This window comes from Chelmon rostratus, chromosome 2, assembly GCF_017976325.1.
Source record: "Chelmon rostratus isolate fCheRos1 chromosome 2, fCheRos1.pri, whole genome shotgun sequence".
Lineage (NCBI taxonomy): Eukaryota > Metazoa > Chordata > Actinopteri > Chaetodontiformes > Chaetodontidae > Chelmon > Chelmon rostratus.
Window position 1 is genome coordinate 11,509,757 of NC_055659.1, and position 26,992 is coordinate 11,536,748.

At 39.6% G+C, this 26,992-nt stretch overlaps 2 protein-coding genes across 5 annotated transcripts in view; one reads left to right on the top strand and one right to left on the bottom strand.

Moving 5' to 3' along the window:
• Window positions 1-13,707, bottom strand: part of LOC121616129 (R3H domain-containing protein 2) — a 60,201-nt gene extending 46,494 nt beyond the window's left edge. For all 4 annotated transcript variants that reach the window (XM_041950794.1, XM_041950803.1, XM_041950810.1 and 1 more), the window contains exons 1-2: window positions 13,450-13,707; window positions 13,027-13,079 (exon numbers count right to left, since the gene is read on the bottom strand). The gene's annotated coding sequence lies outside the window, so the exon portion shown is untranslated. The remainder of the gene's footprint in view (window positions 1-13,026; window positions 13,080-13,449) is intronic.
• A 2,262-nt stretch (window positions 13,708-15,969) lies between these two features.
• Window positions 15,970-20,393, top strand: LOC121620794 (inhibin beta B chain). The gene is made up of 2 exons (XM_041957003.1): window positions 15,970-16,530; window positions 17,458-20,393. Exons 1-2 carry the CDS (start codon window positions 16,161-16,163, stop codon window positions 18,237-18,239), a joined length of 1,152 nt encoding a protein of 383 aa, XP_041812937.1. The 5' UTR covers window positions 15,970-16,160; the 3' UTR covers window positions 18,240-20,393.
• Window positions 20,394-26,992: the final 6,599 nt, after the last annotated feature.

The following is a 26,992-nucleotide window of genomic DNA, read 5'->3' on the forward strand; positions in this document are numbered from 1 at the left end:
GAACCTGAACAGAAAATTTTCCACTAGCCTAAGTTGTAAGATTTCAAATAAAGTGAAAGGAGCAAAAGGAGTTTGGAGGAAGAAAGTGAAGCAACTGGAATTCTTGGCAAGTTTGAAAACAGTATTTCTCATCTGTTACACAAGTTGTTACGGCAACATTCAATAACCACGGTGAGGGACTACATCACTCTGGCCAAAAAAAGTGGCCAATTTCCCACAAATAAAGCTAACTATAATTGTACTTTTCCACCTATCTGAACGCAGGTGCTTGTGGAATGGATCCGTATCTTGGAGCGGGAAAAAAATCCAATGTTCCAAGCCATTTCACATTCCAGGCAAAATTATGCCACTCTGCTCCCACACCCTGTTCCTGTCTATAGCGGTTTGTGTCTTCATCCCTCTTCCACAATCTTGTAGGCCTCAAGTGAGGACTGAAACTTTTGCATTTTGTCTCAGTGGTCAAAATGATCTTTGATTCAAGAAGAGCATTAAGAAATTCTTCCTTGAATAGTTTTGGAAGCATCAAACTAGTCTTGTCTTTATTTTTTCTTTGGCAGCATTTATGTGATGCTACATAAGCTTTACATGCATCAATGCTATTTACTGGAATTCTGATGTTAAATCCATATAGGACAAACCTATCTAACTCACCAAAGCAAATTCAATTCAAATATGGCTACAAACTAGGCGATCACGAGGCATGTTCCTTAAATGTTAATTATAAAATACAACTTGTTAAAGAGTAAGACAATTAGGTCTTCTCCTCTTCAAGAAACTTAATAACCTCAACTTTTGAGAACCTTAGAATTTTTCTCCAAAATGGTATTACAGAAGCAAATCATAACTAACTTCAGGAAGCCTATCTTTTCTCAGGAAATCTTAAATATTCAATTCAACATTGCTTATCAACTTTTATGACTGTTACCCAGCAGTCAATGCTACTTTTCTCAAAATAAGCTAATACTACCTGCTGGAAAAGTGAGAGTTAGGACAGCTTAACAGTTCTAAAGCTAGGAGAGTTTATTTAAGATTTTAGGAAGCTAGGATGCTCATGTAATACACTTTATCTCAAGTTAAAGATAGCAACATTGACTTAGGAACTGTTCATGTGTAATGGATTTTTTTCAAAATCAGGTCCTAACAAACAGTTACAATAGGATCTGAGTTGGTACGTTTTTGCCTTAATTTCCTCTGCATTTATTATTCTTTATAATAAATGCAGATATGTTATAATTATAATTATAATTCCTGGCCTGGTCAAAAAAGATAAATTCTCAAAATTCTGAAACTTAAAGGTATGTTACAGTGGCAGAAAGGTAAATTTCCAAGCTCTGTTAATGAAATGATTAGCCACACTTGGACACAGTTGTGGATTGCCCACACTTCAATACTGTAGACAGTAGATCAATATAGGCTACATCAATTGCCATCATTGACGCACATGCTGTGGCATAGTCAAGTGTGATGGATGACCTACTAGCAGCAAAACTAAAAGGGACAAAGAAAAAGTAATTGCATGACAACAGCACTTGAGGAAAAGTGGTATCCACATTTTTAGAGTGCTGGATCAGTGGACTCAAGATGCAAGTAAGCACTGACAAGTGTGACAACAGTGTTGAGCTTTTCATCACTGAAAAACTCAATCAACTCAACCATCAAAACAAGAGCAACGGTAACTAACATAATCCATGATAACTTTACCAACCCCTCTGACATAATCCAATTTTTAAGTACAGTACAGTGTCTCTGTTGATGTTGAAATAAATGCTGATAAATGGCAAGATCCAAAAATTTTGAAATCTAATATGAAAATAAACTGACTTTTTTTGGTCAGTGTTAATACAAAGCTTGTGAGTGTAGCTCCCATTAGAATTAAAGATTGCATTATGGATCCCTGAGCAGACATTTTATGCCGAAATTAGTGTTTGAGCAGAATTAGGTATTACCTTTCTTGATACAATATTAGATAATATTGTTTGAACCTAAAACTATTTACAGATGTTTACCCATGTGAGAGGATGATCACCTGTCAAACAAAAACTGTTACATTATTATAGAAGTATATGTTCACAATATTTTGATTTAAAAGTCACAAAGGATCCATTTGCCAATATCCATCATGTTGGACAATGAAATATATTCAGGACAGGTCATGGTATTATAAATCACTGTGCAGTGTCTTGGCATCCGATTAGGCTTCAAACTGATGTATGTTTTACTCAAACTGGACCTCCTGGATTTTATGTACAACAGCACACCCTCACTAACGAAGCCCCTTGTGTTATTTGTTAACACAGTGCTATTTTGGGTCTTAACATCCCCTAAGCGGCTGAGTGGAACTTCTATCTACATGATGAAAAAGATGCTCTTAGCTATAACCTGAGTAAATGCTAAATAATGCACTGGCCAACAGCTGGATGTGTCCAGATGGTAACCAATGTCTACTATGATCTGCACAAACACCTCCATTTGACACAGCCAGGCTTAAAGACAGCTGGCTGGCTGGGTTGCCATGCCGAAACAGTGATGGAGAATCAAGTGTTGCCAGCTAGCCAGCTAGCCAGCCTAACCCGGAAGTTAGGCAACCAGCCAGTCAAACTGCCAGGCTGTCTCTGTTGGGCCAGCAGAAAGTGTGGTCTCTTACAATGTGGCTTGTGCACTCCAGAATAGCCAGCAGGAAGGCAACGTGCCAGTCATTCAGACATCCATCCAGCCAACATCCAGCCAACCAACACTCAGCTCTGTCTACCACCCAGCATCCCCCTTTAACTGCTCTTCAGTGTTCCTCCTCCCTCCTTCATTCCCCAGGCACCTAGCCAGCTAAATATAGTCCCTTCAAATCCCATAGGCCCACAAGGGTCAGGGTCTGCAAAGCAAGCACACACCCCAAACAAGATCTCTCTGTCAGACTACTTGTGATCTCTTGTACCCACCAACAAAGACGGCTTTAGCAGCACAAAGAGCAGAAACTATAACAGTAAGTCAGCACAGACACATAAAACATGGCCTCCCCTCTTTTGCATTACCATTACACCAGGCATTGGGTGACCATGATGTTCCAACCATGACGACGCTGTGCTAAAATAGAAAAATAGGGAATGATGACAGGCCTGTTGGCTGTCGGAGCTGTGCACACAAAATGACATGCATACTGTATAGACCATTTGACAGATGAGTAAGCTCATCGAAGTAGAGCCAAGATTTGTCTATATTTGAATACAGCTGTGCAGACCCTTATCGAGTCACCAACCACCTACCTGACATGTCTGGAACAAAATTTCAAGAGCTTGCTGCACACGTTTATGTGAGAAAGGTTTAAATGAGTCCATAAGTGCTCATATAATGACAAGGATTTTTCTTTTCTTTTTCATATGATTATTAAGCTTCAGCAAATGAATTATATACTAAGCATGCTAAATTAATAAACTCTTTGGTATCTGAAATTTGTTGCCATTGTTAAATTCATAAAATTCTTTGTTTTCTCCTGACCCATTTCACGTGTGAGAGAATGAGTATATATGTCAGTGGCAACACTGCAGCCCCAGCACAGACTAAGAAGGTAGTGTTAATTAGAGAAACTGCACACGGCATCGAGTTTGTAGATCATGTAGCTGACCCGACAGTGGTGTCTCGCAGCGCTATGCCATCTGTTTACCTGTAAAAGCCAACAAGCCAACCACTCCCAATACCTGCCTAAGGATAGCAATTACCTATCCCCACCCATCACGTTTTTCTTGCCTCTCTGTCCCTCAATCTCTCCATCCATCATTACAACCTTCTAATTACGTCAGAAACGACCACTCCTAGACTTGTTTTGGTTAGGTATAGCTTGTTCTCCATCCTCCTCTCCACTTTCAACCTTTTTACTTATTAATTTCCATTTTTAAAGGTGATCTATTGGCTTTAGAGGCCTCTTACTGAGCTGACATATTTCTCTTTCTCACTGTTGTTGCCTCTATCTGTCTCTAGAAACTTCAACAAGTGGGTATGTCTCTTTGTCAGTCTAGTCAGAGCATAAGGCTGATTCAAAGTTGGACTGGCCTAATTAGTACCGCACTCACCGCATCATTTGCCCTTTATCACAACTTTAAGGTAGAAGTTTTCTATACATTTTATTGTTTAAAAAATGTACTTAAGGACTTAATAAGCATACAGCCCTGCTAGTTATTATTAGCTCCCTACTTATGACAAACATCTGCTTTGTATCTACTAAAGTAATTTACATAAAGTCCTTCACTTCTGAGGCAAGTAAACTGAACATGCCCCGACACTATATGCATGAACACCATAAAAACTTTATAGTGGAAGTTGAGGAAGCAAAAAGTTCAAACAAACACAGAAATATCGAGGGAAGAGACTATGAGAAGGGTCCAGGGCATGGGCAATTGGGCATTCAAGATTTTTTTTTTAATGTGTTAGTTAATCTTAACGAAAGAAAGTATGAGGACATTTCTTTTTTTTCAAATTGGCTAAGCAAGTGTGAACCCTCTGACTTAAAGGCAATTACAGCAGCAATTACTCCAGGGTTTGCCATTGATTTTTTTCCTCTTTTCCTCTCCCTCTCGTGCTCCCTCTCTCTCATACTCAGTCTTTTTCCCACGCATTGGCAATTAGTATGCAGGAGTGAGGCTGCAGGAGTTCCAACTACCTGGAGAGCAGAACTCCGAAGTCACAAACAAACAACAAAAGTAAGGCTCATACGCACAGACAAGGATGCACATTCAAAATTTCATAATGTGAGGGGATGAACTACATTATGTCAGTCAGGGCTAAAGCAGCTAGCTTTAGCCACTTCAGCTTTCTATGTATTTTCTTGCTTAAGAAAGGGGCTAACATGTGGACTGGCAGACATCAGGAAGAAAACAGCATTAGCCCTAGCAACCTGACACCAAATGGGCAGCTTCTATCTAATTTGGGGTTTACTGTGGTAGTTGTTGTCTGTCTTTTGCATTTCTAATTGACAAGAAGGTAGAATCATGGGATCGTTGTCATTTTATGAGCCAACAACAAGCTAGTTGAATTAGGGTGCATCACATAGGACACCGATACATCTTTATTTAATATAATGCTATAAGAGGTTCACACACATACACAAACAGGCAGTCATTATATAAACAGCCCATATCCAGCACAAGACAGATCTGGGCCGAGTGAACGAAAAAAGAATAAAAGGATGAGGCTATGAGGAGAATTGCGAGTGTGATTTTGCTAGGCTATAACCATCAGAACAGGAAAAATAGAGAGAAAAGCCGATTTTTTAGTGACAGATTTTTTATTCAGGAAGGCTCTGCTGTGGTGCTTTCTCTCAGGCTTGTGCTGCCTCTCTGTCTCTCTCACCTCCTCTTTATTCCAACACATTGTGTTCCACAAATAAAGGGGGAAAAACACTGACATGTGTAGGTATATTGTCTTGATCAAAGGAGATTTCTAATTTCCAATGCATTCATAAAGGGTCATAATAATCTGGCGCTGCACACCTTCAAGCCAAGAGGATCATTGAGGATAAACTTGTGGGTCTCTTAACACAGGACTTCCCACATGCAGCCTTATGTAAGCCCATAGGTTGTCCTTTTTCCCTGCATCCCTCCCTCCTTAGTATGACAGTGTTGCAGAGTGACGCCTACTTCTCAGTGACTCTCCACCCCCACCAGGCCACCTCCACCCTCCTCTCTCCCTCCTCCCACACAGGGACACAGTGGAGGGAATTCCTCATTACCTCAGCATTTGCCTCACTAAACACACTTTATGTGCATATGTACAAACACAAACTGACCACTAGACGCTTAAACACTAACACTATTAAAGTCACCACAAATTAGGTAGCATCTTTCAGCCTGTAATGTATAAAATCATATATGTAATCATGATGTTCCTTCCAGCTTGAACATACTGGTAAAATGATTTACGATTATATAAGAAGAAACGGTAAGCATAGTATTTGAAACTATCTTCCAGTGAGCCTCATGTGAGTTTTCATTTTTTTTTTACTAAGACATAATTCAATTAATTGCTGCAGGAACTTTACCAAGAGCAACAATGAAAAGTGTCACGATAAGGGGCAATTATAGCTGTGGGAATGGGTGCACGTTAAACCAAATCCAAATCTCAAGAGTTGTGAAAGGCACATGAACAAGCTACATCTCACCAACAAATTACTAACACCCATTGACACACACACACACACACACACACACACACACACACACACACACACACACACACACACACACACACACACACACACACACACACACACACACACACACACACACACACACACACACACACACACACACACACGCGCGCTTACTGTATTTAGAGTTCAGCTCTGTGGATCTCCAGCCGAGTAGGATCAGGTCTCTCAAAGATAAAAGCACATTATCGCAGGAGAAGCAACAGCAGCAGCAGCAGCAGCAGCAGCAGCAGCAGATGCAGCTCTGGACCAAGACAACGCTGACATTGGTTTTATCTTGCTAAGTAGTACAGATGAATGAATTCCATTTTCTGCAGCATGTAAACAGCAGAGTTTCAGGGGTGTTTACCTCTGTCACTTTCTTCAGCTCATTCTACTTTCGTCTTCACGCTTGCTCTGTTCCTTTCCTGTCTGTAGGTACTACCAGCTATATTTTGTTAATGGGTTTCATGAAAATGGACAGAAAACTATTTTGACTGCCCCCTCTCTTTTTCTGAATGAAGCACAAGCAGTACAGGGAAACAGAAAGCCTTGCTGTTGGCTGGCTCTTTTCCTACTGCTCTTATGCTATCATGCGCACAGTTTGCACCGCTCCCTCATCCTCCAACCCTCCCTTTCGTGTGGATTCTCTCACACTCTCTCTCTCTCTCTCTCTCTCTCTCTCTTACATATCTCGTTTGCTCTCTGCCTCTGTGTAACAATATAATTGCAATGACAGCCAACCCAGGGCTCACAAGAAGCCCAGCTGTTTAAAGCCCGGCTTGGATCAGCTTATTTGTCACTTGATACAAAAGCAGGATGTGTAATTGAGAGATTACAGTATATAAAGTTATTCTTTCACAGCTACTATTTAAGGCTGGGGGGGGGGGGGGGGGTTGCAAGAAAGAGCACAAGCCTACATCCAAAGGCAAGCAGAGGACACAGTACGGGCACACTCTAGTCATCCTTCATTACTCACCATTTCATGGAAATACATGAAGTCGTTACTTGTAGCCAGTGTCTAGGGAAAGTGAATGAGCTCAAAGTACTGATGGTGAAACAGAGTGCTGCTGCAATGGTCAAAAAATAAATACTGAAAACAGGGTGTTTTGAAGAGAAGATATTGAGAAAATAATGAAACCACCTCATTAGCTTGGAAAAACCCTTAATCCCACAAGACGACATATTTGCATCTTCTCCCTGCAGGCCCCTCACTGCAAACGGCAGCTGAAAGACGCAGTGGAAAAGAAGCAGTCAAAAGTTCATCATCAAAGGAAACGTGAGCAGGGAACTCTGGGTAAGGTAGCATAAGTCCAGGGATGTCTGTCTTATAGATGGTTCAGTTCTCGAGGTGACTGCACGTAACTAGGTTTTACTGGGGGCTTGGGGGCAAAATCTGATCAGAACAACGTGCCAAGTTAGGCGGTGTTCCAGCTTTGAATTACAGTGAAATATCAGTGACAAAGCTAGTCTTTAATAGTTCAATTATGCATATGCGATTGGGGGTTGGGGAGCTATTGTATCACAGTGGCCTGTCCATTCCAAATAATTTAACTCATATATCACACCAACCCACCCAATGGCTGGAACTGTTTCTCTTTTACGAGGCATTTGATGTCAGATGGTACTGATGATGATGCGATTCACAGCTGGTTTGGGTCAGTCTTAAGAAGACCTGAGCCTTTTCAACAGTCGGTTTTTAAGCTGCTCAGAGTAGAAGGTCTTTGCTTTGCAGCTTAATGATACTGTCATGTAAGTTGTCATGTACATTAGCTAGTTCCCCATTTAATGGTGTAGCAAATTCGTTAACTTCCTTTTGTTCACTTTTCACGTCCTGAAACCTCTCGCCAAATGCCTAAAGTTTTCACACTCACAAGCATATTCAACGTCAAAGCGGGCTTTTGTCTACCATGAAGGCCAAATCACAGGGACACTTCCTATGTCTGACTTTCCACATCAGGTCTTCCCTTCATCTCTATGGATTGTTCCAGGCAAACAGAAACTTAAAAAAAAATTTCTGACCAGTGCTAGCAGCTCTGCAGCAGTAACAAGACCATCCTTCCCAAAATTCTCCTTCTGAATGAGGTTTCAGCTTCTTAGCTATTAGCACTCACCACAGAATTTGTGCAACACTGTCTCTGTCAGAATGTGGTCTTGTGAAAGCTGCTTATTGGCCATGCAAACTCCACAGAAGAGAGCTGCAGCTCATCAACTTCAGCATGTGTTAGAGTAATGTAATGACTCTGGAGATTAGCCTTAGGTTCCTCACCCATGTACTAAGTGTTCCTTGTTGCAGTCCCAATATGACCAAGTGCAATATCCAAACTGCAAAAATCACAGTCATTTTTATTTTTTGACAGTGAAAATTAAATGCAAAAATGACCATTCCCACTAAAACTGTGACTCATATAGCAATTCTTTTTTTGCATATGGTACAGATCAATGTTTCATATATGCATAATTTTTTCCAGACTCAAGGCCACTGTACATCAGATTTATCTCTTGTCAGGTGACAATTTCTGTGGCCTTGTAGTAGTCACAGTTGACAAGGGGAAACTCACTGCTTGTTTGATGTACTGATGTTTGAAAGTAACCAGATATACATATACTGTATGTGATCCAGTCCCAGTACTAGAATACAAAAACTTTGTGGCAAATTATAGGTAAAGGGGTTGGCTCTTGGTGAAATGGCACACAAGGCACAGGAAGAATTCAAATTCCCTTCGTGTTCCTCTGAATATGCTTGTAATTCAACCTGCACCCAGATACCGATGAATCAAATAATTTGTCATGGAGCCCCTCCGAGTCAAATAACATGTCATCAGTCAGTCAGACTTTTGCAGGACGAAAATTTGGGATTGTAATCATGGCATAGGGATAAATGTACAAAGCAAAATATTTTAAGGAAGACTTTTTAAAATTCTCAGTCAGGAGCCTTGCATGAAATAGCAGGCAATGTTGATTTCCATTTGGGTGCAGATTAAAGCTTTCCACCAGACAGCCAATGCAAGACTTTTACTGTGAAGCAGCTACAGTTTCCTGTAGCCTCAGTCAATGACTTTAACAACAGCAAACTCCTTGATGAATTAAAATAAGTTTTATTAGAATTATACACAATTTCTGATTAGTAGGTTGGTTTTAAATACAATAGGAAAGAGTGTTAAATGAATAAAGAGCCACCATGAGCTATTCAGATGGAGACATACACTGAACAGGTGCTTGCTGCAGTTTAGGCACACATCAAAACGCAAAAGACTTCACCAAGTGAGACTTTATACTGTTTTTGGTGAATGGAAAACAACTTGCGCTTTTAGTCACAAGTTAAAACAACAACTTTAATCAGCCATACATGTGTTGAAATGTGCATAAATGTTGAACCAAATGGTAACACAGATGGTCTTAACTTTATCTTAGCAAATTGTTTTTTAGGAATTAGTCTCAGAGGGGCACATTTCTTAGCAATTTCACTGTTCTTGCAATTTAATAATTGGTTCTCAACATCCAACCCTAGCTGTGGGACATAGTGGTGGCCCAACTGGCACCCTGAGATTTCATTGCTTGATTTTTTCAGACTTCCGTCTCTGCACCATGTCTTACTTATTCCTCACTTTTAGCTTGTCATATTCATTGTTTTAAATCCATTACGTCTTACAGCACATCTCTAGTATGACTGCTGGGTAATGCAATAGATGTATATATCAGATTTAAAATATTGTTTTCTCAAAACACTGTTTTCGAGTACTGGAACCTAATACTTATAGTAGACAGCTGAACAAATAAATCTTTCAATTTTTATTTCCAAGGGTAGTACACTGCTATAAAGCAAAACAATTTGAGGCAGGACACAGAACTACATCCCTGTAAAAGCACTTTGGATGCTTTGAGTTTATCCAAAATTTTAGTCTTCCACTTTTATGAAGTGAATCTTAGATTTTACTCTTGATTATAAGCAAAGCAATGAACTCCTTTAGCTTTGGGATTGTTCATGTTTACATATCTGTTCAGGCTCATATCAGTGGTCTATATCTATTATGTTTTAGAGCACAAAATGGACCTTCTATCCTTAATTGGCTAAGACAAGAAACCAACCAATGACTCTGCAATCCTACCATGGCCCTGGAAAAAAAGCTTGTCTCTGGTTGACCTCATGACTGGGATAAAGGGGATGGCATGCACTAATGCCACCTAATGCCTCAAACAAAGTCCAATTGCTTCATCTGCATTTGGGCAGCCAGGTAGCCTCTTTCACAGGACAGTAAGAGAAGACAGTGAAGGACTTTGAAAGCAGGAAGGAGAAAGGGGAGGAGCTCAGCAAGGATCAGTAGCCAAAGATACCACAGATAAACCGTCAGTGAACTAAATCAGTTAACATGGTTCTACAGTCTCTACACGCAGAATATAACTGAGGTAAAGCTATAAGGAAACACTAGGAAAACGATTATTGTACTGGAAATACACAAACAGAGCTTAAATAAACAGAACTCAGCTTTGACACAATCAGTTTCTTACTACTCGAGTTGAATGAGGTCTATTTTGGCACAAATATATGAATAAATGAAGCTACACTTGCATGAAGTTAATACATACTCATTTTAAAAGTGTCAGTAAATGAACAACACACACTTTCTCATCCCCTGCTTGGATCCTATGATCCAATGGTAAATTTCAACATGTGATGAATTTTCTGTTTTGTTTTTTTCCCCCTTTGAACTATCATGCGAAAACCCTCCAGCTTTGCAGCAATTACAATGAAGTCAGTCAGGCAGCTATACCCAATCTGAGGCCAGACTTACAGCCATGCAACCAGTCACCTCCCTTCTGCTCTGATCAATAATTTACATCAAAGCAAGCAATCAAAGAAAAACGTGGAAACAGAGCATGAGAAACAGTGAGAGAGGAAAACATTAAGAGAAAGGTAGCTCAGATAGAAGGGAAGAAGGAGAGAACAAATAAAGATGGAGAGAGAGAGAAACAGAAGCAGGAGTGGTTAAGGGAAGAGAGAGATAGGAGCAGCAGCAACAGCACCACGCTTGGTGCTCTGGCAGAGATCTATAAATAGCTCTTCAAATCTCTCTAGAAAAAGCCACTCTTCTGCTTATGCTGCTGCAAACAGATTCAGAGACAGAGGAGGATATGGATACCTGGCTTACAAATAAAAACATAAAACATGCCTTATTGGATAATAGCTGCATATTTAAATTACATAAGCCCGTAAAATACAGCAACAACCATCTATGTCAACCATCTTGGCTTGCATAAATATTTAATCATGGGAAGTGAATACACTAAAAGCAAGTAATTTCAACAAACAAAATTACATGTTTTACTAGTGTATGAATAAACAATTGTTTATACATCCTGCAAACCAATAAGAAAAGAATGGGCACAGTTATGAAATCTTGTAATCAATTCTTACACATATCCACCAAACTGAGTGTGGAATTGTAAGAAACAGCAGTTTATTGATGCTTCAGAATTTAAGTAATGCAACACAAAGATTTGCAAATTGCAGGGAATAAAAGGGGAAACATGTTGACAGTGAGGCAGGATACTCCCTATACTCCCTCTTTCTCATTGCTGACCTTAGCAACAGCAGACTGTTGATCCAATGACTCACTTCCATCAGATCTTACAATGGATAAGCCTTTTCTCAATAATACTTCCTTTGCACCCGCAAACGGACTCAATATTATTTTGAATATAACAATTCTTTAAACCAGGAATCCTGAAATTACGCGGGAGGGGTACCTGCTTAACCCGTACATAATTTCACTCAGCAAAGTCTAAAAAGGAACAGTCAAATTGTGATATTTTCAACACAACATCAACATCAAATGTGACTACATTCACAGCCCTTGCGTGAAACTTGCCAATTCTCTGGATCACATGACTAGCAAATGCCAATTGATATGAATATTTATATTTTCAGACACACATACTGTTTTCCCAGAGCAGATGTTTGAATCACAGCTCCGACAGTCTGTGCTGTGATCCCACCTAGTTTGACACAACAGTCTTGCTATCTATTTTCAGCTTGAGTGTCAAAATGTAGAGCTAAAGCCAAGACACAGAGACAGATGACCACTTTTCAAGTATTTCTTGACAAACCCTATTTCTTATTTAAATACTCTTCAACTATGTTTAAGGATCAGAACACAAAATAAGTGACATGCTTGTTTCTGTTTCACCTTAATATATCTAAGAATTGTACCTCACTAAGCCAAGGCCTAGGATGACAGATATATACCTTAATTTCGAAGGTGGTAAAGAACACTTAGGAACTCAAAAAACACAAGTACAACTTCAATGCCATAGTACTATAAACAGTTTGGCAGTGTATCGTTAGTGTTACTGTTTTAGACTGATTTGTAATCAGCTCACTTCGATTCAGTCTTATAATCCACTAACAATTGACGGTAATTGTGGGTTTGTAACGTCCGATTAATTTGTTATTACGTATACATCTAGTTTTCTGTCCTTTTTTACTATCAGTGGACACATAAATATACACGCCGGGGTGTAATGGTATAAATAACACCTTGTTGTCACCAGCTAAGGTGGGCTACAAGTATGACTGGAATGAATAGGTACAAATTTACAATCACTTCATTCTAATTCAACCAAATATCGAATAACTTCATTTCCAGTCACTCCAGTCTCGCATTCATTGACCGAGTTTCAGTAACGTCTCTTAACTAAGACTGGAAGGATAACATGTTAACATGGCCATCTCATATCAGGCATTGAGTACGCGGACTTTAAAGATGGTGCTTAACGTTGCGTTACATATCTGACTAAAGATCATGGATCATCGGTAATAAGTTACCTCAAGTCATCTTAAAGGTTCGTCTTACCGTTTTGCTGGCCGTATGTCACGAGTCCGTGTGGAGAATCCTTCAAGTTGTGCCTGTAGAGAACAGATGGCAGTATGGTCAGAGCCGTGGCTGAGCAGTTGACTGAAAATATTAGCTTGCCCACACGCTAACAATAGCTAGCTCACGGCATTAGCTTGCTTCCTCCGGCGAGCGTAGCTAATTAGCCACCTACAGCACCTAGCCACCTAGCTAATGTTAGCCCGCTAGCTAGCCTTTTCTTTTCAGCGTGCGCTAGCAACCGAACGTTAGCAAAACCTAGCGTTTATATTACAACTGGTTAACCAACAAAGTAGCATGTGTTTACAGGAAGGCTAACCTTGTTATAAACACGTACCAGCACTGTCAAGTCTTAAAATATGAGGCGCTAACTGGTACTGTTAGCTAGCTTTCCGAATGACTTACCAGTGCTAATATAATGGTGCTGCTAGCTTGAGTTGGTTGACTGCGACCCCGACTGTCAAAATAGCGCCGCGTGAGGGGAGAGCGGCATGGACGTAACGATAGATAGCAAGCGCTGAGGAACAAGGCAGTCTAATCCGTTACAGGAATACAGCTAAATAACAACAAAACGACAAAGAATAAAAGGACATAAATTAAAGAAAAAAGAAACAAAACGCTATTCCCCCTTCACGGCTCCGGCTTGTGTGTGTCAGCGTCACTTTTTTCCCCTCACCGACAGTTTACGTCAGCGGCGTACTTCACAGTCTCAGGGACACGTTCAGGGTACGGTAAACTTGTTTGTGCTTTGTGTAAAAACGTTGGGCCTGTAAATCCTTTTTTCTTCTTTTTTTTAAGAACATATGCAATTAGGTTGCCATTTGTGTCGCCAGCTTTGATAAAAGTCCTCTTTGGTTGGAAATAAGTGAAAGTTTATTGGCACTGTGGACAGTTGAATCACTGCCGCGTTTTATGAAGCTACATTTTTCTGCAGAATATCTCCCACATACCAGGTCTAATCACGATATCACAATATACACTGACATTATCAGTTTAACATTGAATGATTATTTTTAACCTTGTTTTTCAACCTTTCTTAGGGTTTATGATCAGGTGTGGCTGTTGGTTCATGATCAGGCAGCTGTTGAGTGAAATACTTTTTTTTTTTTTCCATTTAATTTGTACACATTTATTTTACACATTATTCAAAGCCCCCCCCCCCCCAATCTAATCAATCCATGGGCCAAATAAAGTTTGTTGTAGTTCCTGAAAGCCCCCACATGTCGGCAGGCAAGTACCACTATGCCATGGAAAGGCCTTGTCGCTCAATCTCATCTAGAGTTTCAAGTTCTTTATTTCTCATATACACAATTACAATAGCAGTTGCTGGCAATGAAATTCTTTTTCTCAAACTGCCTTCAACAATACTCATACAAAATGATAGAATAGAAAATACAATATATATAAAACAGAATTAAATTAAATAGATTATAAGATATAATCCCGTGGTAGGCGGGTGAACGGTAGTGATAAAATGAATAAAGTGCATGTAACAGGTTGTGCAACAATGCAGATATTTTTAAAGAGAACCAGTTATGAACAGGTAAGAGCAGGATATACATGTAGACAGGCAGTAAACATAAATATATATGCTTTGGCAATTAACGTGTACCAGTTCAGTGACAGTAAAGTGACACATAGGCCTGTTCAAGCCTAAGGCAAGCAAATGTATGTACTTGTCTGTTAAGGAACACTGATGTAACGCATGCATTTTAATGATAAATACAGTTCAGGACAAGTTCTGAGGAAACTTGATTGTCAGTCCAGCTTGTCTTGTATGTGTCAGAGTAGAAGGTGTCACACTCAGAAAGTGTCCTATTTTAGGGCAGATTGTGATAGAGCACTTTTTAACACATTATTACAAAGCAAGGGTTATTCCTTTCCTTGGGTGCATGGGGCTTCTTACCCAGGTTATTGAGATAACTTAATAGCAACATGTTACCACATTCAGAATCGGAATCGATTTATTGGCCAAGTATGTGTGCACATACAAGGAATTTTGACTCTGGTTTAAACATTGTACTCGATGTGTTCAATCCGGCATCGTAGCTATAGTGTGCAAGTCCAAACTAGAACTCATTTGTTAGAGTAGATTTCTTGACACTCTCACTCCTTACACACTAACTATATACCTACAGAACACTTTATGGCAATATGTATTATTATAGGTTTAAATTAGTACATTGTATGTCAGCATTGTGTGCTGTAGGCATGTATCCACTTCAGCAGATTCACAGTGCAAAAAGGTTACATTAAGGATCATCAAAAGGTGTGCAGGTTTGATAAAGTGGTGGTAAGAACCCAAACACTTTCTCTCTCTCTCTCTCTCACACACACACACACACACACACAGGAGGCATCAATTTGCAGTATGATATTATGCCACCTTGCAGAGAACATGACGGAACGTGTTTCAAATACCGCAGTCCCTGCCTCACAGCCACGAGCACTCTTGCGTATTTGGTGACTACGCGGCGCGCGTTCTGTAACTGGGTTAAAGGGCACTGAATTTCAGCTTGATCGACAAGAGTAACGGCAGGTCACGGATCCTGCTCGGTTGCCCTGCAGAGGACCACGGGGCACGGTAACTAGCTACCTGTTGTGATGAACGTACGTGTCGACCTCATTAGATACAGTGTATCCTAAAAGTAATCCAAACCAAACACTTTTAGGTCGACGTGTTTGTTCATGCAAAGCAGCGAGTGAGGTCCTGTTGCAGGTGTGTCCTTGACAGAAGTTTTATTGATTTCATGTACCAGTAGTCGTCCCCTCCCGGTGTCAGGGGCTGTGAGTCAGTATAGTCTACGTGTAGGCGCGTGTTTTGTGTGAGTGTGTGTGTTGTGTGTGAGAGCAGGACAGACAGATGCTTTGCCAGTAATTTCCTCGATGCCCCGATGCGCTCATTGGTGCGTCCCTCCAACGTGTCACCAGTTTTGGTGGATTACCCCAGATATCTTTACCATCAGGAGGGTGTAACACCAGTCCTTTCTCTCAGCTCCTGTCTACACGGTGTCCAGCTGCGAACGAGGACCTCTGGCAACATTAGGAACATTAACAACTCAAGATAAAGGATCTGAAGATTTTTATTCGTTCTTTTACGCACGCCGAGCACAACAATGCATTCATTTACTTCAGAGTTGAGGATGACGCTGCCTTTTTCATTCCCAGCGTTTCTGATTTTGGCACCCTTATTGATGAAGGGTCTCTGTGTCAGTGGCTCCCCGGGCTGCGCGTCCTGTGGCTTGCCGGCGATGGAGAAAGACGCAGAGGAAAGGCTGATGATAGAAATCGCCAAACAGCAACTTTTGGACAAGCTGCACCTGAAAGAGAGACCAAACATCACTCAGACCGTGCCCCGCGTTGCGCTCCTGACAGCGCTCCGCAAACTACATTCGGGCCGCATTAGACAGGATGGTACTCTTGAACTAGAAAACAATATACCTACAAAAGATCAAGGCTATGAAATAGTGAGCTTTGCAGATATAAGTAAGTTTGGCTTTTATCTTGTGAACTCTGAAGCTGTTTTTTCCCGTTAGGCACACGTGTTGTGTGCGCTTTAAAATGGGCACAAACTAGGTCAGGGTGTCTGTGTGTCTTAATAACTTCTTCAGGCTGGTACGCTGTTCCATACAATGTGGTAAAAGTTTAGGATTAGACTAAATAACATCATTTTTAGATTTTATACTGAAGCATGATTCATAGTACAAAAAAGTCGGGACGTTGTGTACAAATAGAGCAGAATGTGATCATTTGCTCATCCTTTTTGATATGTACTCAATTGAAAACATTACAAAGACAATACATTTAATGTTTGACCCCATAAACTTCATTGATTTTTGTAAAATTATGATTTTTCTGAATTTGATGCAGCAACACCTTAAAAAAAGACTGGGAAAGTTGTGGAACCTCCAAAAACACCTGTTTGGAACATTCCAAAGGTAAACAGGCTGATTGGTAGCAGGTGATAGTATCATGATTGGGAATGAAAGGAGCATCCTAGAAAGGCTCAGTCGTTCACAAGCAAGGATAAAGCGAGGTTCACCACTTTGTGAACACATGATTGTATAAAGGATGTTACTACTTCTAAATACACTTCATTTCTTTCGGAAAACTGCCAGTAAACAGTTTATTTACAAATGATTTCATTCTGTTACACAAATCCCAACTTTTTGGGGGTCTGGGTTGCATGCCTGCAGTTTGTTGGGATCATATATTAGTGTCATATCATCTCTTAGCTTACAATAGACAGAAGTAGACTGACATGTCCTTTATTTTTGCATTGACTCTGTGTTCTACCTTACAAGCATGGTTTAAAAATGATTCTCCCTTTGCTTTTGTAACACAGGTGGCAATCTGTAAAATTACCAAAACATTAACAGTCTGTGTTGTTCTTATATTGTCATTGATCCATAGATAAGACAGAGCATGGTGAGAAGGACAGCCTCAGTCTTACCTTCCAGTTTCTGCAGGAACATGGCCAAAGTATCCAGGTCCTCCAGTCATCTCTGTGGATCTACGCCCGTTCCTCTGAGGACCCTCACAGAGACTCCCGGCTCCCTGCGCGGGTTTTCCTCTCCACAGATGGTGGGGACTCAGGCTCTAATCGCACCCTGGTGATAGAAAAGATGCTGGAGGTCCAGGAGAGTAACTGGCACACCTTCCCCATCACCCGCACCCTGCAGGCCTTCCTAGATGGAAACCAACACCGACTGCATCTGGAGGTCAGCTGTGATGAGGACGGGAAGAACCTTTGCTCCCTGGATGGCTCTGCCGATACCCCCTACCAGCCCTTCATGGTAGCCCAGGTGCGTCTCCGTGAAAACCACTCCAAACACTTACTCAGGAAGCGCTCGTTGCGATGTGGTGACGATGTTACTGTGTGCTGCAAGAGAGACTTCTACATCAAGTTCAAGGATATCCAGTGGCACGACTGGATCATTGCACCCGAAGGTTACCATATGAACTACTGCATGGGTCAGTGCCCCCAACATCTGTCTGGTTCCCCAGGGATAGCATCCTCATTCCATGCCACTGTCTTCAGCCAGCTGAAAGTCAACGGCATTAACACAGCTGCATCTTCATGTTGTGTTCCCACTGAGCGTCGGCCACTGTCCATGGTGTACTTCAACTCTCAGCACAGCATTGTCAAAACAGATGTCCCTGATATGATAGTGGAGTCCTGTGGATGTACATAAAGGACATAATATGAAAGATATGGTTAATGTTGTGCTTTAACACAGGAAACTTAGAATTCTGCGTGTTACTTGGCAGAAAGATACAAACACGCATGAACAAAGGAGATTAATTTTCTGTGTTTAGATTACATTAGGGATATATTAGGCACAAAGAAAAAGAGTAGAGTAGTAAGATATTACCACAGCACTCATATATTCTGCCAAGAATATGAATAAATTTCAAGATTTAAATCACTAGATTTCTTTTTGGTATTATATATTAAGAAATCATACAGTTCTACGTTCATCCTAATTTTATAAGCCTTTAAGATGCAGTATGTAATGAGCTGGCTGGAAAGAAAATGTTGAGTGCCTAGAACCAGCTGAGTCAGTCTAAATAAGAGTATACACTGAGTCTGAATGCAGACATTTTTTATTGATATGTCAGAGGCTTAAATTAAAGAGAGGCTAGAAATTAAGAATAATAATTAATATATGGCAGACTCAACACAATAGGAAAGGTATGATATTAATAAAAACATTTATATTGGTGACAAGCAGATCAGGCCAGGGCAGGTGAGTCAATGGAGGTCACACCAAACACAAAGAGATTAATATGAAGCCTTTGCTGAAGTGTAGATTTCAGGGCAGCAATCTTTTGTCATTTTCATCATATGTAGGTTATTTATTTTTTCTGCTGGAATTCAGATCAAAGTAAAATGTTGTAAGGTTCTCAGGAAATTGGGAGCTCTTTCAAACCTTTAGCTACAGTATGTTTCATGTAATAGTCACTGTGTCCACATATGATATACAATATTTACTTTAAATACTTAACTTTATTTTAAAGCAAGGCTTTTTAAACAATGACAGAGATCCTTGATTTAAAGTGTGCCTTCTTCATTAATGCATGATGACAAAGTGCAACTTGTACAACTTGAACATTGAGTTTCAAGTTATCTTCATTTAATCTCCAGTTCTTTTTATGTGGACCTGTGACATAATGTTCATATGGGCTATTGTTTGTTTTCTGATATTATTACTCTTTCTTTCTTTCTGTATCCAACATTTTCATTTTATTGTAAAGTTGTGAAAAGGAGCAGTTTTTATTACATTGCATGAAAACACTGAACTGAAATGGTTTGGACAGGCACAAACTGCCTTGAGTTCTGTCTGAGTACAGCCGATGCTGCATGCAGGTTGAAATATGTTTCATCAGCATCTCCACTGTATTGTTTACACAAGTCGGCTAATCAGTTGGGTAACTATGGCTCTGTGTATGAACCCAAGGTCATTTCTCAGCAGCGTGAGCAAACATTTAGCTATTGCTTCAGTGTCATGTAATGTGAAGGTCTGTGAGGCAGGTGGGTCAATGAGCATGTACTGTTGCACGTTGGCATTTACATCTCTCAAAGTCTAAAGTTTTCTTGGGGTGATGTAAAATTAGAAACTTTCCAGAAAAGACGACCTGGTAATCATTTCTGGGGATTGGAAACCTCTTTCTCACATGCTAACTGCATAACTCATAACTCTAATTTTGTTTTGAGTATGCGCAATACCATGTCCATACCATTTTAAAACTACTTGATTTAAAAGGTAAGACCAAGTTTGATGACGTTTTTGTCCAAACATTGCATTAACTTCTTTCACCCCTCTCTTTTTCCTCTAAGCTGCACTTGTATTATTTCTCATAGTTCAAACCTATGCAAAAATTTTAGCGCTAGAGTTTATTGTTTATTACTTCATCTTGTAAGCACCCCCGTCACAGGACTAAATGTGGCATTGAGGTGCCATCGTAACATAACTTACTAAGCACTTTATCACCCTACTGTATTTTTAGGGCAAATTTTGCTTGAAGGGTCTACTAATAACTCAGGTGAGCACAACCTAGAAAATGTAAATAGGCCTACAGAAAGCAAATGTCAATCCGCTTATTTTCTTAAGCTTTAGTTGTGTTTAAATGTGTGATATTGCATGTGTTTGCAGAGCACACAGATGATGCAGAAATTTCTGTATACTGTAACTGGTTGTGGAAATGGAGCCAGGATTTGGATTTTGTGTCGATTTAAAGTTACAATTACTGTCTTTATTTTTATATCATAATATATTTTATGCACAATTAATGATTTGTTATGGCAATTAAATGTAAAACATTTGTCATTTTGTGCTGATTATAATGATTACAGTATATTTTAATAAATAAATATTTTAAATCAATCTATTTCCATTCCATTTTTTTAAAATCATTGTATCTCTCTTCTTTAGCCACAATGACAATGCACTGTGTCGTGAAACAGAAAGAAGAAAAATGGTCATTTTAAAAATATATCCAACTTGAACTGACCACAGCAGAAAAAAAAAATCTGTAAACACAAATAGTTCTTACTCTCCTTATTCTCTAAACAGTTATGGCCATTAGCTGTATTGGCTATTGACATTTTGGCTTTGTAGGAATATGTTTTAATTTAGAAAATGTTGGAAACTCTACGTCAGTGCTTTTCACAAAGCATAGTTTTTTCACAAGCATTATGAGTATACATTTTACTACATGCATAAAGGATAAAACGTTAGAGTCAGTGCATGTCCTCTTAAAGCATGACATGTGATGACACATATCGTCAAAATCCCAATTTTAGCCAGCACGAGAAATAAGTTACCTGCCATGTAATCACACCAGCACTGTCTGTAAGGCAAAGGGCGTGTTTGCTCATACAAACAGTGGAAGTGGCTTTATGGACTGTCTGTATTTGGTGTGTAAACAGTTGTCACATTCCCTTGGCATGTTGTCATTTTCACATCATTTGCACCTGACTGATCACAGTCTAAAGCTGAGAGAACAGTATAGAAGTAGATGATCAACCTCGAAACGTATCAAATGTCCTGCTGTTTTCAATATCATGTCAATACAGTAGCACGACATCCACATATCATTATATAGTGAACCATGATTGTACACTGACCTATAAATATTTCTATATGTATGAATTAAGTAAAATATAACAAATCAAGCATATATTTATACCATTTTTTTTAAAACGACTCACAGTGAACGCCAGTACCCAAAATCCCTTACTTGCACTTTCAAAAACTGCCAAAATTTGCCAACTCCCCTTCAACAGCCAATGTTACACCATCCAAAATGGACTGTAATCGATGACAGAGGGCGTTCTGGCACTAAAAATGTTTTTTAGATTTTACAAGTTGTTTATACATATTCGTGTCCAAGTTACTGGTGGCCTAATATGTCAGGGTCATCAGTGATAACTCAGCAGTTACATGGTCCTTGTGGATACTGTCCTCAATAGCAATATTTACAAGAAGAAGAAAGCCATGTAGACTCTGCGTTAGTTCTGTTGTGTATCGCAGAGTGCAAAGCACTGACATGGTATTCCAATCACCACCTTTTCTTACCCTTTAACTTACACATAACCCTATCCTCACCCACTGTCATATCCTGGGTTTTGAAGAGCGCAAACCCAAGCACTTCTGCTACAATGACTGAAGGATGCTGATACAGGTGTTTTATCACCAAGGACCAGCATCCTTCAGTCATTGTAACAGAAGTGCAAAAAAATCAGCAATCAGCAGATTATGTCACATCCCTGATTCCAAAGAAGTTGGGACGCTGTGCAAAACATAAACAAAAACAATGCAATCATCTGCAAAGGAACTGTTTACCGCTGATGGTTTCAAAAAAAGTGTTCCAGAGCCCATGTAGTAATACCCTTTATCCAATCATGTGTTCACAAAGTGGTGAACCTCGCTCCATCCTTGCTTGTGAACGACTGAGCCTTTCCAGGATGCTCCTTTCGTAACCAATCTTGATACTATCACCTGTTACCAATCAATCTTTTTACCTGTGAAATGTTCCAAACAGGTGTTTTTGGATCATTCTACAACTTTCCCAGTCTTTTGTTGCTCCTGTCCTAACTTTTTTTTAAAGGTGTTGCTGCATCAAATTTAGAATAATCAATAAATTTACAAAAATCAATGAAGCTGATGAGCTCATCTAAGAACACTTTCATCACACCTACTTAAGATTACAAGGCAATGATGTGAGGGGGCATACCTCAACCTCATACGCTACAGCTCTGCCCCATCTACATTACACCTGCTAATCTCTCTGGGTTGAATCTCCATTCTTAATCAAAATTCCCTGGCGTCTACCCTCAGTTGCTTAAAGGATGAACATTTTAATGGATCAAGAGTTTGAAAAAAAACATGAAAGTGATGATGAGACAGTTTAAACCTAAGCAACACTCACCTGAATATATAGTGTGAGGTGTGTCTCTTCTATTCAGCAATTTTAGTTCCACATTACTGTGAATACTTGCAGGTTATGGCCATTCTTCCAAACGGGTTTTTCAGCAGATTCGTTCTTGACCCACCACAGACACACAACAGTACCACAAATCTTCAGACTCACTGCAAAATATATTCATCAATGCTAGTCACGCCTACCAAACAGAAGTACAAGAAACCCAGTTTTTCGAGACATTTAGCTTTAAGGTCCTTTTAGCGTTTGGGTTTTATTATACCTAAGGGAATTATTTAGTCTGGAGTCTGTATATGTTGCACATCGCTCTCTCTCCATTCATCCATTACTGGTCTGAAAACTTTAATTTACTGAGGCCTTCATGTTTGATACAATCCTGGTATTGGGCACCCCCTTCTGGGGTGATGGTGAACTGCTCTAAAATGAATTGCTATCAATACATCTTTGCTTTGCTAATGGAATAAGAAGAGCGCTGAACAAAATAATGGTAATACGTGACTACATGCTGCTTAAAATTCTGAGTAGTTACCAAAGAACGAGGAATGCATCGGAAAAATTTAATGAATAGCATATCTGGCTCTTGCTAAATGCTTTACTGCGTTCACCAGCTATTCGCTAACTTTAACTGTTTGGATTTTCTGAACATGGGATGCCAGATACTTCGAGCTGAATTTTCACCCTAAAATGTGACTGTTGGATTCACCACAGCATTGTCACAAGTTCCTGCTTCAAGCCTCACAGAAACACAAACTAATGGAGGGTTAGAGCAAATATCATCAGAAATGGCTGAAATAGCCAACAATGTGGGCCACTTCAACAAATTCAAAAAGGATGCACTTGTTGGGCAAATGAGAGACATGGTTCTTATGTATGTGAATCATTCAGCCTGTTGTGATGTATTTGGATAGGAAGCTTGGACCTTTAAGGAGGCGCAGAACAAATTATACAATGTCAGTTCACCCAAATCACAAAGCATATTTTCTCACTGACCTGCGTGACTAGAGACTTACCTGGTGGTTTCTAGTCATGCAGATCCTTTGGGTTTTTTTGCCTGGTTTTTGAGGCATCGTTCCCGAGTTTTCTGTTAAACCCCAATGCAATGGAAGTGTCAAGAAAAAGTAGTTAAAACTTTCCAAATTGATGCCAGTAGATTACTCAAAGTAATCAGGTCATTGTTTCTGGAAAAATTACTCTGATGTTTACTCTTAAACTATATTCTAATGGTTTGTGTGACATCAGCAAATTTCCATTTTCCTCCACTGTATTTTGGTAGTTAGTGGTAGATGTTTCAACTGGAGATAACAACTAAAACTTGGGCAAATAAAACCAAAACAGACTTCCTATCTGTCTCAATAGCCCAAAGGGATAAGTGGGTAAATATTTTTTTTTGCAAAGTGGATGAAATGATCCTTTAACCAACATCTGCTCATGATTTCTGTAGGTGTCATCTATGTTTTTTTTTTTTTTGCAGCTTGCAATGTCTAGGTATGCAGCAACTGGTTGCAGGTTAATAAATGTGTTTGTTAACATCTGCATGTTGGGTAATTCCAAATGTCGAAGCCTGAATGGTGATATGATGTCAAATTGCTAATTAGGACTCATGGCACCTGTGACCTGCCACCCACCAAAGCCCATGAAGCAAAAGAGGCCTTTTGTTAATGTTAGGAGAAGAACATGGGTCACAGCTCAGTGTCTGGCTGCACGTGTGATGACTTTAGAGCATGTACACAGTGCAGTGCTAACAGTCCAGATCAGTTTGGTACCTTTTGACACCAGGAAGAAACTGCATTGGCCTGTCTCATGGAAAGCAGATAGCTGACCTACTCTGGGAAAAATAAAAGCCTACTGACTCACTGATATACTGACACACTGACCCACAGACCCACTGTTTGCTGTGTGCCACTAAAACCCTAATCCTTCACTCCAATCACAATCCCACAAATCCCCTGTGAAGGTTTAAGGTGTCACAGGCTCATCCCCCGCTGTGTCATGACAGGACAACCTGAGAGAAACTGTTCTCACACTCTCTTTTCCCCCACCAGTCCTCAGGTCAACTGTAAACTGCAAACAACAGTGTTATGCTGGGTGTTTAAATCAGTTCACAAACATGCTTACTTGCCATACAAAACCATGTTATGACATATGTTCAAGGTTTTGTGCTATCAAAATGCACAGCAAATAGGGAAAATTCTTGAAAAGTGAGCTTGGTTTTACAAACCGTCAGACTCACTATTGACTGGGTCAAATCAAATCCCTAAGCAGAGGACAGATCAATTATTCAATTAGCAATCTAATATGTAGGCTAGTCAGTTAACTGATTCAATGCACTGTACACAACAAAAACAAGTAAAGCTGGGATATTTCCACTGAGATATCTCTATTAAAGTCTCACATTTAAGAGAGTCAATGCTGTTATTTAGTCTGAGACGGGTGACAAATTAAAGGAAAAACCTGAATAAATTAGTATAATATAATGATAATGTAATATATAAGAAACATAACAAATGCAGATTCTCCCACACAGGTACACTGCATTGTACAATAAGCAAGCAACATCAGTAAGCAATTAACATCCAATCATGCTCTGTGGCAAGTATAAAAATGCTGAGCAGACCCAGTTTTTTCTGATTTTGTATCAAGGTGACAAGAGGAAAGGATCTAAGGGGGTTCATTGTTGGGGCACAGAAGGTAGGAGCAGCAGCCACAGAGACTGCTCAACTGGCTTGTGTTTGAATAGAAACAGTGACTAAAGGAACATCTGCATTCAGATCTATAGGAAAGACATCAGTAAATAGGGTGGTGCATAATGCTCATGCATTAGTGAGATATGTAAGGAAAAACAGTCCACAATTCACTTCAATTCAATCAACTTCTTATTTTGTATTTTGCATTTTGTATTTTTTTTTAATTTCTACTGTCTTTGCTATTTGCTATTCTTATTAATGCTGCCTGTAACACCAAATTTCCCAGTTGGGGATTAATAAAGTTGACCTTATCCTATCTTAATTACATAGAGAGGGATATTATAGTAGGATGCTGTACATAACCCCTCATTACAAAGATGAATGCACATTTGAGAGTTCAGCTGTGCAACAACCATAGGTGCTATTAACTACAGAGATGTGGAAAAAAGTGATATTGATCAGATGAGTCATCCTTGACCATAGTTTCAACAAGTGGGCAAGTGCTTGAGTGGCATACACCAACCGAACAGTACAGGCCTGAAAACTTGACCACTACAGTGAGCAGATCCAGTGGCTCTGGCATGGTTTGGGTCCACTTGTCCCCTTAGTGGGAAGGGTCACTACACATCAATATAAAGTTATTCTAAGTGATCACTTTTATCCTATGATGAAACATTTCTAACATGATAGGGGCAGTCTCTTCCAGGATGACAGTGCCAAAAGGGCACAAGGGGGTCACTGAATGGTTCGATGAGCATGAAAATTATGTGAATCATATGCTGTGGCCTTCGCAGTCACCAGATCTCAACGCAATTGAACATCGATGGGAGATTTTGGACTGACATGCTAGACAGCACTCTTCGCCACCGTCATCAAAACACCAAACGAGGAAATATCTTTCAGAAGAATTGTGTTCTGTCCCTCTGGTAGAGTTCCAGAGATTTGTAAAAATCAATGCCAAGGTGCACTGGAGCTGTTGTGGCAGCATGTGGTGGCCCAACACCTTACTAAGAAACTTTATATTGTTTTTCCTTTAATGTGTCACCCACCCTATATATAGGTGTCCTATACTGCATGTATATAATTTCACCTGTAAAGGTAGAATTTATAGAAAACATCATGTGATTAGAGAATACATTACTAACTTCTTTTAATTAATGAAAGCCTACATTATACCAATATATATTTAGTTGGCCTCACTTATCAATTAGATGTCACAATATGCAATTTGTTGTGGAAATTCAACCACTTTCATGTCTGAAGAGCCATTTTCAAAGGGCCTCGATCTGTTATGTTATCTGCATTCTCGCTCCAGCACACAGGGCACTTCAAATAACTTGTAAGTCCACAGGATGATCCCATTACGACAGACCTAATTACCTGTTATATCTCTATGTGTTACATCAGAAGTGCCTTGTTACAGAACAACATCCGACATCCTTCTTTTGAACTCAGGTAGAGCTTTACTTCTGACATAGGATTCACTGTTAGATTTCAATAGTCTTTGCTGCATTAATCAAGTTGTATCTAAGCAAGAAATTCGACATAGTAGAAACAATTATAATAATGGAAATATGATCTGTAGCAGCAACTACTACAAAACCTGTGAAATCAAAATACTGAGTTTAGTTTACATTTGGCATGGCAAATCCAATAACGCTCACTGCCTGTTGAAAGGTGAATAGTATCACACACTATTTAAATATATGAAACCCTTAAAATATAGAAAACATCTTGAATGAACATATATTAAAATATATTGTAGAAATAACATGTTCATGATTCATCATATTATTATATTATTAGAATTATTCCCA

Coding starts and splice junctions, on each gene's coding strand:
- LOC121620794 (XM_041957003.1), top strand. CDS start 16,161: ATGCATTCATTTACTTCAGAGTTGAGGATGACGCTGCCTTTTTCATTC. Junction 16,531..17,457: donor AGTGAGCTTTGCAGATATAA/GTAAGTTTGGCT, acceptor ATTGATCCATAG/ATAAGACAGAGCATGGTGAG.